General features: G+C 40.3%; 1 protein-coding gene and 1 non-coding gene across 2 annotated transcripts in view; one reads left to right on the top strand and one right to left on the bottom strand.

The window, feature by feature from the left end:
• The window catches only part of STPG2 (sperm tail PG-rich repeat containing 2), a 197,339-nt gene that overhangs the window by 154,873 nt on the left and 23,550 nt on the right, over positions 1 to 18,916 (bottom strand). The window contains 4 exon segments of the mRNA XM_033160622.1: positions 39 to 128; positions 4,336 to 4,499; positions 7,191 to 7,350; positions 9,025 to 9,117. Coding sequence (XP_033016513.1) covers positions 39 to 128; positions 4,336 to 4,499; positions 7,191 to 7,350; positions 9,025 to 9,117 — 507 coding nt within the window.
• On the top strand, positions 12,957 to 13,063 carry LOC117053533. Its single transcript, XR_004427404.1, has one exon. It is a non-coding gene; the product is annotated as a U6 spliceosomal RNA (small nuclear RNA).

Raw genomic sequence — 18,916 nt, 5'->3', positions numbered from 1 at the left:
AGCATAAAGGTAGAGGAATCAGTCTGGAGACAGCTTACCGAGCTTACTCTTGGAATTCTTTCTGTAACTGAAGCAAAAATGGCCAATTCCTTCTTCTTCTTTTGTGGTTCTTCAGTGGTCTCTTTAACCTGAAATTTGAGTAGATAGTATTACATTTGGGTGCAGGGGAGGTTACATTATAAAGTGAAGTTTGAACGTGTTACTGCTTTACAATTTTAGTAAATATTATTCTGTTTGCAGAATCCCCAGACCCATTTGCACAAATAAGCTGTTCACATACAATGCTAGGCCAAAAATCCTATCTTAACAAGTGATTATATACACATGAGCTGTATGCAGGTCAGTTGAGCGCCCTTGAATCCAATTCACTCATCCTTTCATGTAAAAGACTCAACATGCCAGGATTCAGCAACTAACCATAGCTTCCTGTTACAAGCACGTTGCTTCAAAACAGGCTAGGACATGAAGCCATGGTTTGAAAACACCTAAGGGCAAGCTATGTTTATATGCTGAATCCTGTCATGTTCACCTGCTTGGACAAAGGAAAGACTGAAGCAGCTGCAAGAGAGTTATTTGCGCCCACCTGCAGCTTGGGTATATCTTCACTTACTCCAAGGCAGGATTTTTGGGTCAGCACTGGTGCTAAAACAGCTCCACTTGTCCTGGTCTCCAATACTCCCAAGAAAGATCCCACTAAAGATTCACCTCTTTCTAGAACTTTATCATAAAACCACTTAAGTGTGTGCAATTCTACTAGAATTATATTTTATTCCTATTAGGATATAAATATTTGTTTAAATAAAAATATTAAGGGCACCTTTGTGAGAATAACTTCACAAGGAGTCATGGGAGTTTTCTCCTTTGCTCAGCATGTCTTCCATAGAGATATTCCATCTCATTTTACCCCAGCCAGCAAGATAATCCTGGACCAGCAGCATAGCTAGCCAGGAGTGGGGGGGAGGGTGCTGTCCGCACCAGGACGATGGAGGCATAGGGCAGCACGGCAGGGGAGCTTGAGTTTGGCACTTTGGCTGCTGGGCGTTTGGGGGGATGCATCTACGCAACAACTTTGGTCTGCCCCAGGTGCTGGTGGGGATTGCTACGCTGCTGTCCTGGACAGAATTCTACACACACACAAAAAATCCCTGCAAAAATTAAAATTGACAATCCCCTTGGTAGACAGCACACCAGGCCATGCAAAACAGGCATATTTAATTAATTTAATATTATTGTGATTTATGGTAATTCATTGCAAGTGCTTAAAATATGTCAACTGATAATTGTCTCTCTGGAGAAACTATATAATCTTGCAGAGCTGAGAGCTGGATTTTGAAAACTTTTTGCAAACATTGTGTTATGTAGGAAATGGAAGATACTTTTTAGTTATGCATTTTGTTTTGGATTATTTTTAATAAGCTCATTTTAAAAGCTGATGAACAATATTTGATGACTTTGCCCCAGTAACGAATGTTAATAGCATATCCAACCCCCTTCTCCCTTCCGCTATCATGAGACCTATCTCTAAATTTATCTATAATAACTTCTAATGATAATATATGTTAGCTATTCAGCTTGATTAAGACCTAAGGGGGGAAAGTATTTGCATCTGAGACATGCTGCGGAAAATTGTCCCTACAACTAGCATATTTGGTAATATGTATTCAGTTCTTCCCCTTATGATTATAATTCTGTTAAATCAGCTGTCAGGGAATGTTAATGGGGCTCTTAGGTAGTCATACTTAATATGTTTGATAATATGGAGTGAGAGAAAGATCCTATGCTAATTAATTGACACCACTTGAGAAATAGTGTATGTTTACTATTCTTCTAGTTTGACTGTAGTGTGGAAATGTAAGTTATTTTCTAATAACTAGTTACTTATTTTCTCTGTATTTACAAGATGGTCTATGTCGTTCTTTAAACCACAGTAGAACCTATTTCTTTTATAGAGAGATTTTTCTCATTCAGAAAGGATTATTCACATGTACTTTCCAGAGGGAAAGCCGTCTTGGTTTGTTACAGCAAAAAAGAAAAAGAGTGCGTACTGTTGCACCTTAAAACCTAACAGATTTACTGTGGTGTAATATCCCATGGATTGCAGTCATGAAAGTCTATGAAACCTTATGCCACAATAAACTTGCTAGTTTTTAAGGTGCCACAATATTCTTTTTTGTTTTCCTATATAACTGTAAGCCAATTCCCTAGTTTCTGTTTGATGAAGCTTGGCTCCTGTGTACTGCACATTGCTGTCTCCTAGTAGGTGCTCAGAGGCAGTAATGCCCAATGCAAAGTCTAGTAACCCTATGAAAATTTACTGGAAAGTTAGATCCCAATGAATTCAGTGGGGCTAACTCCCTAGTAAATATTCTTCTTCGGAGATCACTCATAGCCAAGTAAGCTTGTGTTCCATGAACACGGTCTTAACAGTGCGTCCATAAGTGACTGTGGAGGCCAAAGTAAATATGCATAAAAGGGCAGCCTGAACTGTGTAGAGCAGAAAAGCAGGTGAGAACAGAAAGAGGGGACTGAAACAGCTGAGTTGGAAAGTGATTAAATCAATCTTTCAATTCTAAGTGAAGGAGCAGAGGGAGGAACACTAAACTGGCTTGTCTGCTTACACTGGACTCTATCATACCAACCTCCCCCACAAAAGATCCACAAGCACCTTCTGTTCACTTGCCTCTTTACAGATGAAAACAAATATAGCTTTGGTAGATCAGACCACAGGTCCATCAAGTCCAGGATCCTATTTCCAATAATGGCCAGATAGCCTCTGGGAAGCCCATCAGTAGAGCATGAAAGCAACAGATACCTGTTTGTTTATTCCCAGCACCTGGTATCCAGAGATATAAAGCAGGGATGATGGGAAACCTGTGGCCCTCCGGATGTTTTGGACTCTCATCAGTCCCAGCCAACATAACCAATGGGCAGGGATTATGGGAAATGCTTTCCAACATCATCTGGCCACAGCTTTGCAACCCCTTTGAACACAGGCGCTCCATTAAGTTATCATGCTAACAGCAGTTGACAGACTTATTCTCCATTTGCAGAACTGATTATCTGCTGCTGCTACATTCATGTACAACTGGCTTTTGCTAAATAAAGAATTCAGAACTTACTCTCATTTGAGTAAGTGAGGTTTGGTTTGGTTTTTATACCGCCCTTCATCTGAGAATCACAGGGCAGTTTACAATATAAAAATACATACCGTAGTAAAAAAAAAACCAAAAAACAGTAACCTACACACACACAGTTTAAAAGTCCATAGATGGTTTAGTTAGCCAAAGGCCTGCAAGAAGAGAAATGTTTTTGTGTGGACAGGCGGAGTCCCCCACCCTCAGGCGACCCCCGAGCGGAATAATGACACAAGACAATGTGCTATGGGATTAAAACTGGCCACAACTTTATTAAGATTCTGATGTAGGGAGACCTTGGCTCAGGCACTGGGTGTTTATCCTTCCCAGCCCCCAGCCGGGGATCTGGGAAATTTCAGGGTTATCCAGAATGTGCAGGGATTGGGCTAGCTCTGGAGAACATATGTTCAAGCAGATAGAGCCCGCCCCCCGTTTGCCGCCACTGGTGGAGAGCAATGACAACCTCTCAGCATATGGACAATGCCTCCCCCCAATACCCCTTTAATGGGAACCCTGGTATCGCTGCCACACTGGAGGCATGGAGTCACTGCCCCATGCCCCACATTTAAGAAGATGACTAAAGGATTCCGCCCAAGGCCTGAAACCGCCAAAGTTGTGACAAATTGCTACGGGAAAGGCAAAACCTGCCAATGCAGGGAAATTCATTTCTGGCCCTTCAACAGCGGCTTTGACATAGCAGCGCCTGTGTACCTGTGGAGAAGAGGTTAACCTGCAAAATAAGCATTAATTGAGAGAGTGGAGGGTGGGAGAAGCACTGGAGCCCAACTGCTGCTTCCTGGTAAGCTACACCTTCTATTGTGTGGGCTAGGTAGTCCTTCCCCTTACCTGGCCAATCCCATGGCAACGCCTCCCCCAGGCAGGACTGGGTGCCTAGCCAGGGTAGGCGGAGACCCCTGGGGGAAGGCAAAACCAGTCCAACCACCAGGTGTCGCCCAGGAGCTCAAGGGGCTGTGCACGACCACGCAAACGTCGCCCCCCATTTGATGTGGGGAGCGATCATTGCCTGGCACAAGACATCTCTGGATTATAGACAGAGTAGATTAACTACAATTCTAAACACATTTACCAGGAAGTAACCCCTTTTGAACCCAGAGAGACTTACTGCTGAGTAAAGATCCACAGGACTGTACCACAAATTATTTAGGCTCCATTTTTAACATGAAAAAGAAAACCAATCTACCTGATAATCAGCTGGTCCAGGAGTAGTAAAAGCTTCTCTCTTGACTAAATATAAGAGTCTAGGAACTGAAGAACCAAATGCTCCTTTTTTCTTTTTTTCCATGTCAGCCTTTTTAAGACTTTCTGTTGCAATGCTGTGGTTGAGAATATTATAGAATGCAGGACCTGCACAGCATACAATGAAATTCTGTAAGCATAATAGCTGTTACTTAATTCCTTTACCACAGACAATTAAGTTAAAATGAGAATTGTAGGAGAAAGGACAAAAGTGCTATACAAAAATAAAACAATACACTTATATACATATACACATATAGCACAGCACTATAACTACTTTGGATTGTAAAAGAAAAAGAAAACCCACATCTCTGCCAGGCGAGAAGGCCCACATTTAACAGACTGAGGACACGATCAAATGTACTCAGCAAAGAGAGGCTTATGCTGAAGATAAATGGTAGGCCACATTTCTTGCAGATTAGAGGACGAAAGCAAAGACTTCTATTCAAGGACAGAGAACAAGGAGAGGTGCAATAGAAGGAAAACGGGCAGAATGAGAAATACATCATTAGAATGTTTTCATGGTAGGCAGCTCAAAAATATACAAAGGGTCACCAAACATTATACCCTTTGATACATTTCAGGTTATTTACACTTGCTTTCATACAATGTTTTTTAAAAGGATGAATTTAGAAATCATTGGGAAAACCGTTCATTCATACTAGATTCTACCCTTCCCCTAGTTTCTGCAAGTATCTCATTCAGTTGTCTTGTTGTTTATACACAGCTCACTCAAAGTGCAGAGGCAGAGAGAGAGAGAGAGAGAGAGAGAGAGAGAGCACTCTTGGGAATACCATTAATAGGTACTATTTGTCTTAGGAAGTGACTGTCATATTACAGTGCTGATGACCTCTAGAATCTTAGGATAACTAGCGTGATCTGCAACACAAGGATAAATAGCTTTTTCTGACTGTCAACAAGGGTGACCTTGTCAGATGTGAAGGAATATGTGGGGAACTCAATGGAAACTGTGGTGAGTATTTACAATAAAGACCCACTTATTTGAATGGTGAGAAAATATTCATAAATTATATATTTGTAAAATTCTACAGCTGTAATACTATGTGCTCTTATTTAAAAGTTATGTCTCAGTGAGCTGAATTGTGGTAGTTCTGCTTTAGCATACTGTTATGCACCTCCCATTTTTGAGTTGTAGAAATAAACAGGCTGTGTTACAGAGTTTGGTTTCCTTTGGTGGAGAGACAGTATTAGAGACATGGTGTCTTTTTACAAACATACAAGTGCAGCCCAGCTGAAGCTACAGTAGGTAATACAACAACTAATCCTGTTTTGACTTCCCAGGGAACAGCACTCAAAGACAGCTTCACTTTTGGACAAGCTCACTTAAACTTTCTACCTCTGTCTCAATGCATATTGTACAATTCAGTTTCTAGCTGTTTCAGTTTCTAGCAACCAACCCTTGCTGTGTATGGGAGAAACTGCAGCCTAAAATATAGACCATCAAGCTCTTTGGTTAAGTTCCTGATCACCTCCTATGGTAACACATGGAAAACAATAGCAATAAGCCCATTCACAATCATCAAAACCATCCAAACTCCTAGCAATATTTTGTTTTAACCAAAACCACTTTCAGTCACTTTATGTGCTTTCATTAATGTGTTTCTAATAAAACTGCTAAGCTTGTATTTGGGTAGGCAGAGGGAAGCAAGGCTATTATTTAACTATATGATTTAGCAAATACTGCCAAAAGGCTAGTTCAAACAATACTGATATCAGAAGTATACATATGACTTCCAAATCCATCAGTGGCACAAACATTGCTTATATGCTGATATTTGAACAAGCATTGTAATATAGCTGGAATCAGCAGCACAGTAAAAACTTTCACATGCAACCCACTTTGGCCCGTTCTCATTTTCTGCATAAAAAACTTTTTTTATGATTTACACAACCATTACACTATGAGATGACTTTGTATATATGTCCTGACCTCATCTTATTTGTATTGGTAAACAACCCATATTTGAAAGTTATGGTTCCTGAAGTCCTCTGGGAAATAATGCATAACCTTATTGTATCCTCAACTATTTGAGACTGGGCTTTACTACTCAGATTCAGTTTTACAATTCAGCTCCGCATCATTATTATGTACATTAATCACTATGCAGAATGTATTCTTTCATAATTCAAATCCAGGTCCATTGCTATCTTCACTGATTATTTATCCTGAACCACATGAACTTAACAACCAGACAAATAATTCCTTTCAGCAGAGAACTCAGGTGGTTGGTTGCTTATCGGCTAGGAAGTGAAACAGGACCACCCAAATGCTGAGAAGATTTCCTAAGTACTGTATCCTGAATTAAATAAGTGTATAAAAGAAAAATGCTTAACTCCAAACCTGCCTAGCATGCAGAAAGTGCTAAGGAAGAAGTTAAGTGGAGAGAGCAGGGACATAAGCTGGAGGTGTCAAAGAAAAAGATGTAACTGATCTGCTTAGGACCCTGGCAGTTTCATATTGGAACGGGAATTTGCATTATGGAGATACAAACCATGTATGAAGTAAAAAAGTTATACATTAATAAGGGATGCTTCAGGAGTAAGAAAAGGGACACTTTTCTCTTTCCCACTCTCCAGAAACATCACAATATACTCTATATAGATAAGGAAAATGCTGAAGTTTCCCTTTATGCCCTCCTGAAAAGCTGTAGCACATACACAAAATGGAGGCCTGAACAGCACCTCAAGGTTCCTGCTGCAGGCTGCCTGGAGCACTTCTCTTAGAGGGTGGGGATATTATGCTGCACACCCCACTTGTTTACATTTATTACTGCAAACCTGGACTTTTTCGCAGCCTGTGGTCTTGGGTGAATCGAACAGCTGTATTGCCAAATGGAATGTTTTTTGTTTGAGTCGCTTTCTTCAAGGACTCAAGAGCGCAACGAGTTTCATTATATGTGCCAGGAGCTGGGGCAGTTGATTTCACAGGTGCAAATCTCTAAGGAAACACAAGAGAAAATAAATCAATGACAAGCAATCCCTTCAAATAGCTATGTAGGCAGAAAGATCCCAACTTTGTCTAAAAACAGCTTTCTCAATCTAATAGCAATAAACTAAAAGGACATATTTTATTGCCTTACATTGAGTGAAACCATTCGTCTATCTTCTTTATTTTAATCAATTTTTTTTCTGTTTTCAAAACTAAACAAGGTGTATCTACTCAAAGATCCCAGCAGAGCTCTTTTCCAGTCCTGCAACTGAGTGCTTTTTAACTGCTCCTGAATCTGAGACCTTTCTGCATTCAAAGCATGCACTCTGTGATGGGAATTCTGGCCATCCTTAAAAATAAAGGTAGCATTTATATATTGACAAGTTAACTTGTGATTTATATATCACGAGTTTTATTGATGGAATCATTTCCTGACTGCAAGTGGCTTATGTAGTGCTCACTAGAAAGTCACTGGTGTATAATATAAAACATATTTTAATATACTTGTCAGAGCTTTGCAAGCCAGATATTGAGAACAACAAGCAACAAGATGCATCTTTTCTGTTGCTTGACTTTAGCTGGTTATGCTGATTTAACCAAATGAACAGTCAAGGCTCTTAATAGGTAACATTCTGCAGAGGAGCAACACCTGAGCTTCAATACTCTGAAGAGCCAACAAAACAGCTAAAAGGGTGGGCAATATGTTGATGCAATCACATTTATATTTCATAATTTTCTTTTATGCTACTGGATTAGAAATGAGTATGGCTATCTTGAATGTTGTGCATGGGCCAATAACTATGCCGTTGCATAATGTCACCTGATGTGTGTGATCAGAGGCTAAATAAGGTGCTGGTGGTCCTTAATGGCCAGGAATCTGGAATGCCAAATCTCTATGAGCAGGGTAGGCCCAAGACATTTTTGCTGCCTAGGGCAAAGGGCAAGATGGTGGTCCCTCACCAATTTCATGAACAGAAGCTGTCTAGATTGGCAGATGAATCTTACTGATGGGACAGCATCCTCCACAATACCAATGGTCAGCAAGACAGCTTGCAGGGGGCACACACAGCTCTGTTCTACAACTTCTTGCCTGCCCCACATCTGCCACCTGAGGCAACTGCTTCACATCTGGTGCCTAATGGTAGGCCCAGCCCTCTGTCTGAGTATGGAGGAGTAATTTAAATTTGGGGATAGAAAGAAAAGAGGCACAGGAAGCTTGAGATTTTAAACTAGGATAAAAGAAGCATATCTGGTGTTGTTTATATACCGGTAAAAAGTTATCACAAAGGTAACAGAAATCTCCACTGTGCTCTCCTATGCAAAGGAAATAAATTCATGTATAGTGGTACCTTGGTTCTCGAACACCATGGTACTTGAACATTTCCACTCCCGGATGCTGAAAAACCAGAAGTAAGTGTTCCGGTTTTCAAAGGTTTTTCGGAAGCTGAATGTCTGGTGCAGCTGTTGGCTGTTGTTTGCAGGGCGCCTGCACCAATCAGAAGCTGCGCCTTGGTTTTCGAACATTTCAGAAGTCGAATGGACTTACGGAATGGATTACATTTGAGAACCAAGGGAACACTGTAATGCCATCCCTGGAACTTTTCACTGCTCAGATAAGTGGGGTAAATGTAACAATATTATGGAAAATGAAAAAAGAAAAAAAAGAGCTATATTACTTCTTACTTGGGCAAGAGAAAGGAAAGGAGCACTTCGTGTTGCACTAACTGGCTTCTCAAACTGACTTCTTATGTAATACTGGCCAGGACCTGGAACACCCTGCAAAACAGTTATAGCAACTATGACTGAAATGGCATCAAATACAAAGCTTCCAAAAGAAAAATGTTTTAGGCAATTATGTGAATCAGCTGTATAGTCACATTTTGAGGAGATATGGGATGTTTCTTTTCACTATTGAGATTCTGAAAAATTGTGGCTAAGGCCAAAGATCAAACAGCACAGTGAATGAGCAGTGAAAGATCCTTCCTTCCACCATGCAAACAGCTTCCTGTGTCAACCAAGACCCTGAAATAACAACTGACTGCAGAGAAGCCAGTCCATAGCTTCCTTCCTCTCAACCAAGAAAGATCACCCACATTGCAAAATGTGCTTTCAGTCAGGCCCTTTTTTCAGCTGGAACTCACTGGAACTCAGTTCTGGCACCTCTAAGGTAGGTTCCATTGCCATTATAAGAGAGTAAAGGAGGTGTTCATGGAGAGTTCTGGCACCTCTTTTTCTAGAAAAATAGCACTGCTTTCAGTATAGGCTATCATCATGGCGGCAAAAGGAAGGTATTTCAGTGCCAAGAATGCTTCATTCTACCCACACCACTTTTGAAAGCACAAACAGGATTCTGCAACACCAAAATATATTGCTTTCAAATTGTGAAACACAACAACTATGTATACATCCCCAACCATTTTTTTTCCTGGTGTGCAGAAGGGAACATAACTGGAAAAGGGTGAAGTGCAACATAAATAGGATCTATTGTAAGGGTAGTGAACTGTGGAAATCCATATGTTGCTGGACCTCCATTGTCCATGAACATGGGGCTGGGACTACAGGGAGTTAGCATCTAACCATATGCAATTCCCCACCCTAGTCTATGCCACTCAGTCTTAAAGTAGGAAATGCTCTGCGAAGGGGCCACTGGGGCAGGACTCGAGGGCCATTTGTCTTGGATCTCAAGGTCAAAGGAGGCTCAGATTTAGACAATTATTAATACTTTGGCGTTTGATAAGTTTTGCAATTAGTCCTTATGCACATCAGATGAAATGTGACACACACTAAGCTTAGAGCTGCAAAATTAAGGAAAAAAGAGGTGTCATTTGGTAGAAGACATCCTTTTTTGTTAACTGATATATGTCTCGCTCTTTTTCTTGGTGCTTTATTTTGTCTGTGTGGGTCATAATTTTAAAATTATTATTAAAGCTAGAGGGGCTCAAAAGACGAGAATGGCCTGGGTGCCTATGGACCTCTGAGAAGGCCTGACTGTGCACACAATGAAATGTCAAGTTACTCCAATTATTGAACAGTATGAGGTAGACAGCTCAGAGTTTCTTATATGCATCAGATTTTCAAGACCAATGGTCAGGAAGCAACGAAGCAGCCAGGACAGGTAGTCTAAAGGCAAGTGTGCAGTCAGGGCCCCATGGAGATTCGAATTACACTCCCACTGCCCCACATAGGCAATGGAAATTGGAATATAATCATCATTCCTTTTTCAAAATGAGCCCAAAAGGTAAAGGCTGGAGTATTTATGAAAATTTATCTCATTAAGTATACTTGCTCTTGTTCAATGAAGTGCCATAAAACAAATTTAAATACACTTTAAAATAAATGCTTATTAACCTAAAGTGCATTCCATATGGTTCTTATCTCAACCGGGCTTTCAGCTAAATGGCTAGAATACCAAGGCTCTAAGAGAAAATATGTCTCTCATAGCAGAAGGTTGCATTGAATTAATGAGGGAGGCACAGATGTAGAAATACTTTTGCTGACCAATTTCCAGTGCTTGATTGGCTAATGCTTAATGCAAGTCTTCCATCTTACAATAGACCAAAGATTTTGTATTGGCAGTACTAATTTGCATAATTGCAACATAAATTTTAGTTAACTCAAGGCTCAAATACATCCTGTGTTTTAATAAAGCAAATAAGTGCACTCAGTATAGACAAAACTGAACTAATTAAATCTTAAAAGACTTAATTCAGTTTAAAATGGTAAATGGTAAGTTATGTAGTTAAGACTGAAAAATACCTTAGCAGTCAATCAATAATATATAAGGGGCAGGGTGACTTGGATATCTGCATTATGAACACTTTATGGCCCCAAATAATAATAATTAGAAAGAATAAGACTGTATTTCACTGGGAAAATGTATCAAGTTTATAATGGCAAACCGGATAATGAGGTGCTGATATATCAATGATGTTCTGCTTTCTGCCTTATTATTTCCTTAAGCTTAAATAAGTGCAGAAACAGTACCTTTGTAAACTCTCTGCCCAGAATATATATATGTATATATATATATAGCAATTGCAAATTGTACTGGAGAAGTTATAAATATTCATAAAGAAATTAGCATCAAAGTAAGATTAATTCTAAGAGAACTCACCTACTGAAAATTCCATCAGCAGATAAATATTTTATACTTCTTAAGAAGTCTCTCTTCTTGTTCACTAATGCAACTTGATTACTATTAACCTTTCACTGTTGTGACATCCTTTCCCCTCCCATTTAAACTCATCTCAAAACTTCCTGAAGGCACACTTAATGCTGCACTACCATTGCTATTTGTTATCTTCCAAAAGGCATTTAACTTGAAAAGGCGACCGGAATACGACCCACTTCAGCATAACATGGAGTTTAAAAGTGAGCTCACGAAGTCAAACACAGTCCTATTTAATCTCAAAAAGGGAACCCTTTCAACAAAAAGTTAAGAGAATATACCTCCCATCAGAAGTCAAGGGAATAAACAACTACCTGACATTCAGAAAAAACCTGAAGGCAGCCCTGTTTAGGGAAGTTTTTAAACTGTGATATTTTAAATGTATTTTAATGTTTGATGGAAGCCGCCCAGAGTGGCTGGGGAGTGGGCGGGGTACAAATAATAAATTATTATTATTATTACCTGTAGTTACAAGGAAATTCAAAGAGCTCCATTAAAGAAACTCAACTACCTTCAGGAGCTTAGAATCACAGAATTGTAGAGTCCCAAGGGTCATCTAGTGCAACATGATGCAATGCAAGAATCTTAACTAAAGCACCCATGACAGACAGCTATTCAACCTCTGCTTAAAAACCTCCAAGGAAGGAGAGTCCACCACCTTCCAAGAGAGTCCACTCCATTGTACAACAGCTCTTACCACCAGAAAATTCTTCTTGATATTCAGACAAGCTTGCTCCATCTTCCTTTTGACAGACTGTGGCGTTTACCCTTCCTAGAGAATATATGTACTGTACGTGCAGGAGTAAGTAAAGGGTTAAGTGGCTGACCCTAGGCGGACCAATAAACAGACGGAGGAGGAGCTAGGGGCAGCTGAACAAAGGCAGTTGGAGTGAGTCAGTTGGTGTTAGAGAGTTGGTTAAGAGCAGTTGACTGAAGCAGATGGTTGGTGATTGTGAGGGTTGGTGGTGAGGTAGAGTGGTGAGCGTAGGATTAGGATAGGGTTGAGATAAGAACAAATATATACCAATGTAACCAATATCTTAAGTTTGTTGATGCTTTAAAATAAACACTTATTATTTTGTTTAAAATCACACCCTGACTGTGACAGTGATTACCAGGGAGGGGATCCTGGTTGGTGGCAGCGAAGCGCCGTGGTGGCACAGGGATCAATAGTCCGTTAAATGACCGGGGACCCTGTGTGATCGCCACACAGACCTTTAGATATTTGAAGATTGCTGTCACATCTTCTCTCTGTCTACTCTTTTCCAGGCTAAACATACCCAAGTCCCTCAGCCATTCCTCATTAAGCTTTGTTTCCAGACCCTTGATAATCTTGGTTGCCCTAATCTGCACACATTCTATGTTGTCAATCTTCTTAAATTGTAGTGCCCAAAACTGGACACAGTATTCTAGGTGGCATCTGACCAAAGCAGAATAGAGCAGTTCTGTGCTCGCTTCGGCAGCACATATACTAAAATTGGAACGATACAGAGAAGATTAGCATGGCCCCTGTGCAAGGATGACATGCAAATTCGTGAAGCATTCCATATTTAAAGAAAAAAAGAATAGAGCAATTCTATTGCTTCCCTTGATCAGGACACTATACATCTGTTGATGCAGCCTAGAATAGCATCAGTTTTTTTTGCTGTTGCATCAGACTGTTGACTCATGTAAGCTTGTGGTCTACAAAGACCCCTGGATCATTTTCACGCCTGGATCATTTTCAAGCCAGGTGTCCCAGATCTTATATTTGTAATGCGGTTCTTCCTGCATAAAAGCAGAACCTTAAGTTTGTCCCTGTTGAAATTCATTTTGATAGTTCTGGCCCAATTCTCCAATCTGTTAATGTCATCTTGAATCCATATTCTGTCTTCTGCAGCATTAGCTTACCTCTCCCAGTTTGGTGTCATCTGTAAATTTGATGAGCATCCCTTCAATTCCTTCATCCAAGGCATTTATAAAGTCACTTAAAACCATGATATTTAAAACTACCATTAATGGCTCAAATACAATTCATACATCAGAGAGAGAAAATGCACTCCAAAAGGATGCCTGCCAAGGAAGAGGAAAGTAAGTAATTTTCTTATCAAAAAGGGTAGGGCATATTGGGGTTCGGAGACAAAACTGCCCCTAGTTTCTTTGGAGGAGCAGACTTTGCTCCTACAAACAGCTTTGTCCTTCCATTTGCACCTAGACCTCAGTGGAAACCACTAAGAACCAGACATGCCCATTCACCTACAGAGTCACCACATAGTATTGCTCAGTCATAGTAACAAACGTAAGTAGTAGTTTGCCAAGTACTACCGCCTGAGCATCAAATTACAAATCCGGGGTATGAAGGTATCACTAGCTGTGGCAATAGCAACTTCATGCAGCCTACCATGGGGGACAAACAGAGATCGAGTCACATCACATTCAATCTTCTCCACTCTCTCAAAACAGCACTCCAAGATAGTAAAGCTTAAATTTCTTGACAGAATAACGTCATAGTTTCAGAATGCTTGATATGTCAATATAAGCATTTTTGGGCCGTCTGTACCTGCTCTGAATGATAAAAGCAGAATTCATTCAGAAGCCACCCAAAAATGAAGCCAAAATAAACATGGATCTCTGAAAGCACCTTTAAAGCATAGAGGTAACTCTAAAGATGGAATCAACTTTAAAATCAAAAGCAGAACTTATACATTGCATTACTGCTGAGTTTGTTGCATAACCATCCTTATGTAAGATGTATGCAGCCAATTATGAAAGAAATGATTGCAAAAGGCCTAAAACATGGAGACATGAAAGCATGTTTGCATGGAAAAACTTCTTTAATTAGCCAAGCGAAAACTGTCATGCAACAGTGATGATGAGCCTCTGGGAGCAGCTACCATTGTAACAGAATAATAGCCATTTTAATTAGCTAAAACATTAAAGCATTCACCTCAGTGGTTGCCTCAATTGTTTGTACTTTAAAAAAAGAAAAGCTTTTTGTCCTCTGTGCAGTTGACAACAAATGTCCCCAATACATTTTTATCTTCAGGGGAAAGTAATTCATGTCAGCATTATTCTAGAGTAATTCAAGAAAGCATGCTAGTATTTGTGAAATATCCCCGCTACTGCGGCAAAATTATGGTAGCATAAAGAATGTCTCTGTGGCTCATAGTCATTTTTTTAAATTCACTGTTCATATAATTTTCTTCACTTCAACAGTAACTGAAAGATTGTTGTACTGGAATGTCATCAACATTGAAACTATTACAAAATGCCCAATATCCGGAAGCATGTACAAAAACTGCAGGTCACAAGTGAGGCTGGTTAAGAAAAGCAAGACTTGTGTCATCAAGGGCCTTTCCATCCTGTTAGCTTACAGCAGGTGTGAGGAACTTTTGACTCTCCAGATGTTGATGAACTATAACTCCCATTATGACCACTGGCCATGGTTGCTGGGGATGATGCAAGTTGTGGTTCAGCACCATCTAGAGCAGGGGTGGCCAACTCCCCAGAGCTTGCAATCTACTCACAGTTAAAAACTGGCAGTGATCTACCCACTTTTTCGGGGGTTTAGGAAGGAGGAAGGCTCATTTGGGGGGGGGGGGTCAAAGTTGTTGAGTTTTTTCAAGGAGGAAGTAAAATGTTGAATTTTTTTAAGGTGAGCCACAGTTGTTCAGCTTCTTTGGGAGGAGCCAATGATCTACCAGTAATCTACCGCAGACGTGCAGTGATCTACCGGTAGATCGCGATCTACCTGTTGGACGTGCCTGAGAGGGTCCAAGGTTCCCCATACCTGGCCGGCAGAGTAGTAAAGCTAGAACTATTGTTTGTTTGTTGTGGATAGGGATGTCACAGACAACCAAATAACAGAAATTTGCATTTCTGATGAGTCTTCACCAATGTCCTGATCCATCAGAAACAAAATTATGTATCAGAGATAACCTTCCAACAGAACTGTCTCTATTAAGTTGCATGGGTCAATAGTAAATTGGCTCATGCTATCACTTAGATGCTTTGCTCAGGGAGAAAAGCAAGGGCTTACAAGGAAATATGTGAACTCAGCTTTAGATGACTGGGAGCTGTAGCCAGGAGAGTTGGTGTATACTCACTAAGAGTGTGACTGCAAAGATTTCAGTTCAAAACTCAATGTTTCTGCAAGTCCAAATTGCAAACATTTGCTTCCGAATACAGGCAACTCCCCATTTATACACGCAGTGCCAGGTCAACCAAGTCACTTTGTCCCTCCAACTCGCTGCAGCCAGAAGGGTGGTGGAACTGGCACAGCTCACACATGCAGGAAAGAAGGCTCCCCGCACACGTCAGTTGGGCTGGTCAACCAAGCTCCACCACCCCTCCAGCTCCAGTTTCCCCACATGCCAGTCCACAGAGCCACACATGTATGATGTCAGGTTTAGGGGAGGTTGGTGTGGCTTCCCCAAAATGGCCTGGTGGGCCAAGTTTGACCTGTGGGCCAAAGATACCCCCATTCCTGAAATAAAGGGACAGGCCAAAGATCAGTGGTACAGCACAGAAGAAACCCAGATTCAGACCCTGGCATCTGCATTTGAAGCTACCTAAACTAGCAATGCTGAGAAGGCTCTGAGGTCTTGGGAAACACTCAGAATTGACAGTGCTAGGCTCTATGGACCAAGAATCTAATTCAATAGAATGCCATATCCTCCAACATCCTGTTGATCAAAATTGGGATGCTCATGTTTTGGTTCCGAGCTGTCACGGGAGCCAACTAAATCACGCAAGAATAAAAAACAAGCACCCTTTACTTTTGTGTACTCTCTAAAGAGTAGTCAGCATCTGTTGATACCTTCTGCAAAGTGAAAGCAAACTGCACTTGCTGGTTTCCTTTATCATTACAGAAATGAAATATATTTTAAATCAACAGAAATAAGAGTAGAAGACAGTAATAAAAACCAAGTACTCCACCTAATACAAGAAAAACAATTAATGCTACACTTTATGTGCCAAGTACCAGTGATTGTTAAATAAATCACCTCCATGTGAAATATTAAACGTGTACTTTTATTGTCCTCTATTAATTTGCTGTATCTGCAACTTCACAAGTGAGTGCTTTATTCATTCCGGAGTGTATTATTTCTGACAATCATGGTAGTTGTATTCTTTATTAAATGGATTAAACCCATTCAGATACCAAGAGATATTTATCTTCTTGCCAGACACTCAGAAGATAGGAGCTCTAGGACATGGTCACCCTTTAACAAAATACGGAAGAGATTGCCATCTTTTATTGCCTGTATCTCACAAAATCTATGAGACGAACATGGTTATTTAAAAAGCAACACAGTGTAAGTTGTGGTTATAACATTTTAGAACATGGGAGGAGGAGTATGTCCCCTGATTTCAATGGCACAAATGAAAATGGTAACCATCTCCTTGCTGCCATCTGTCCTCTCATTTTGTCAGCACAGATTTCTCCGAGGCCTAGAAGATAGGTTAAATGTACATATGAATTTACTTATCTGATTTTTAATAATGATAATAATAATAATGTATTATTTGTACCCCGCCCATCTGGCTGGGTCTCCCCAGCCACTCTGGGTGGCTTCCACCAAACATTAAAATACATTTAAAATATCACAGTTTAAAAACTTCCCTAAACAGCTTCCTCAATAATAATTTTCATCAGAACATAATGGGGAACTGAAGATTCAATCCTGAATGGAGACTTCTATGTAGATATTTTTTTTAAAATCAGATCCATGAAATGCACGTATACGTAAGTATAAACCTGTGTGTCTTCATCCAGAGGGGCTGTGAGCTAGTGGCATGCGATGACCCTTCCGCATGGGGGCACTACACTAACAAAGGAAGCGTCCATCCCCTGAAATGTTCAGGGACTGGTAACTCTTGAAATAAAATCTCTGGAGGCTGGTAAACTTTCAAATGTCTCAGCCCTGAATAGCTAGTCACGAATAAACAGCAATTAATAAGAAATACAAGGAGGGTAAAGGTAAAGGTAAAGGGACCCCTGACCATCAGGTCCAGTCGTGGATGACTCTGGGGTTGCGGTGCTCATCTCACTTTACTGGCCGAGGGAGCCGGCGTTCAGCTTCCGGGTCATGTGGCCAGCATGACTAAGCCGCTTCTGGTGAACCAGAGCAGTGCACGGAAACACCATTTACCTTCCCTCCGGAGCGGTACCTATTTATCTACTTGCACTTTGACGTGCTTTCGAACTGCTAGGTTGGCAGGAGCAGGGAGCTCACCCCATCTCAGGGATTCGAACCGCCAACCTTCTAATCGGCAAACCCTAGGCTCTGTGGTTTAACCCACAGCGCCACCCGCACTTGCATTTAAAGGACCAATTATTCTGTTGGCGTGTACAGTATCTGTTTTGTTTCTGCAGAAGGTAGACATTCTCCTCCCAAAAAGGGTATATACTTTCTTCAAAGCTATTTTTAATTACAGACTTGGTAACATAATTTTCTGTTAGTCATAATAATGCTCATAGAAGTATAAAATATTAAGATATATTTGTTTGTTTTTAAAAAGCCAAATTCCAAAGAAAGACAGAAGAGTAACGGTGGAGATAAATGCAGCCTAGTCATGGGTGATTTTGACATTATAACCAGTTACGGGTATTCAGAGCTTATATGTTTTCTCTTATATTGCCATTTCAAACTACTCAATCCTCATGTTCCTGGCTGACAATATAACACAAGATGGCATTAGGTATAAAAGTTGCAAATGCCAGCAGTAGCTCTAAATGTCAGCCGTAACTTCAACAGGTACATTTAGAAAAACCAATTCCTTCAAACAGCTGTACAGCTACACTAGATGGTAAAACAAGCTTTTTTTAAAGCTGTATTTTTCTCATTTGCAAATTTCAAAAGCAGCAGTGATAACTAGCACCATGTAGCCACTAGGTAAGTGAAAGTGCCTTTATGGAGCATGTGGGGAGATTTATTATTTTTTAAAATTATGTTATATTTATATCCCATCTTTCTTCTTATAAGCTGAAGGTGGTCTGGCAAGGTGGTCCAGGATCAGTGAACTTCATGGCTTGAGTGGGGATTTGAACCCCGGTCTCCCAGGTTTTAGTCTAACACTCTAAACTTCTATACTGAACTGCCTTAATTTGTTACGGTTGATCAGAATAAAGTTTTTAAATTACAGCCTAAAATACGACTTTCTGATTTTGGGGGATGTCCAAAAATAAGTAGAGATAGCAAACTCTCAAAGCAGATAATCTGCTTTCAGGGTGATACAATCACACCTCTTCCTTTCAAACAGCAAGAACCAGAGCAAAAGAAGCAGAACATCCACAGCTAAAATAAATATTCAAAACAATATTCAAAAATTCTGACAAGCTTTGAATACATTTTTAAGACATTTTTATACCAGACCAGGAGTAATAGGGAATATTCCACATTCCAAACTTCAATGAAAAACAAA

Source organism: Lacerta agilis, chromosome 9 (assembly GCF_009819535.1).
Source record: "Lacerta agilis isolate rLacAgi1 chromosome 9, rLacAgi1.pri, whole genome shotgun sequence".
In the NCBI taxonomy this organism is placed as follows: Eukaryota; Metazoa; Chordata; class Lepidosauria; order Squamata; family Lacertidae; genus Lacerta; species Lacerta agilis.
The sequence above is the reverse complement of the archived record's forward strand: the minus strand, read 5'-3'. Positions and strand labels throughout refer to the sequence as shown.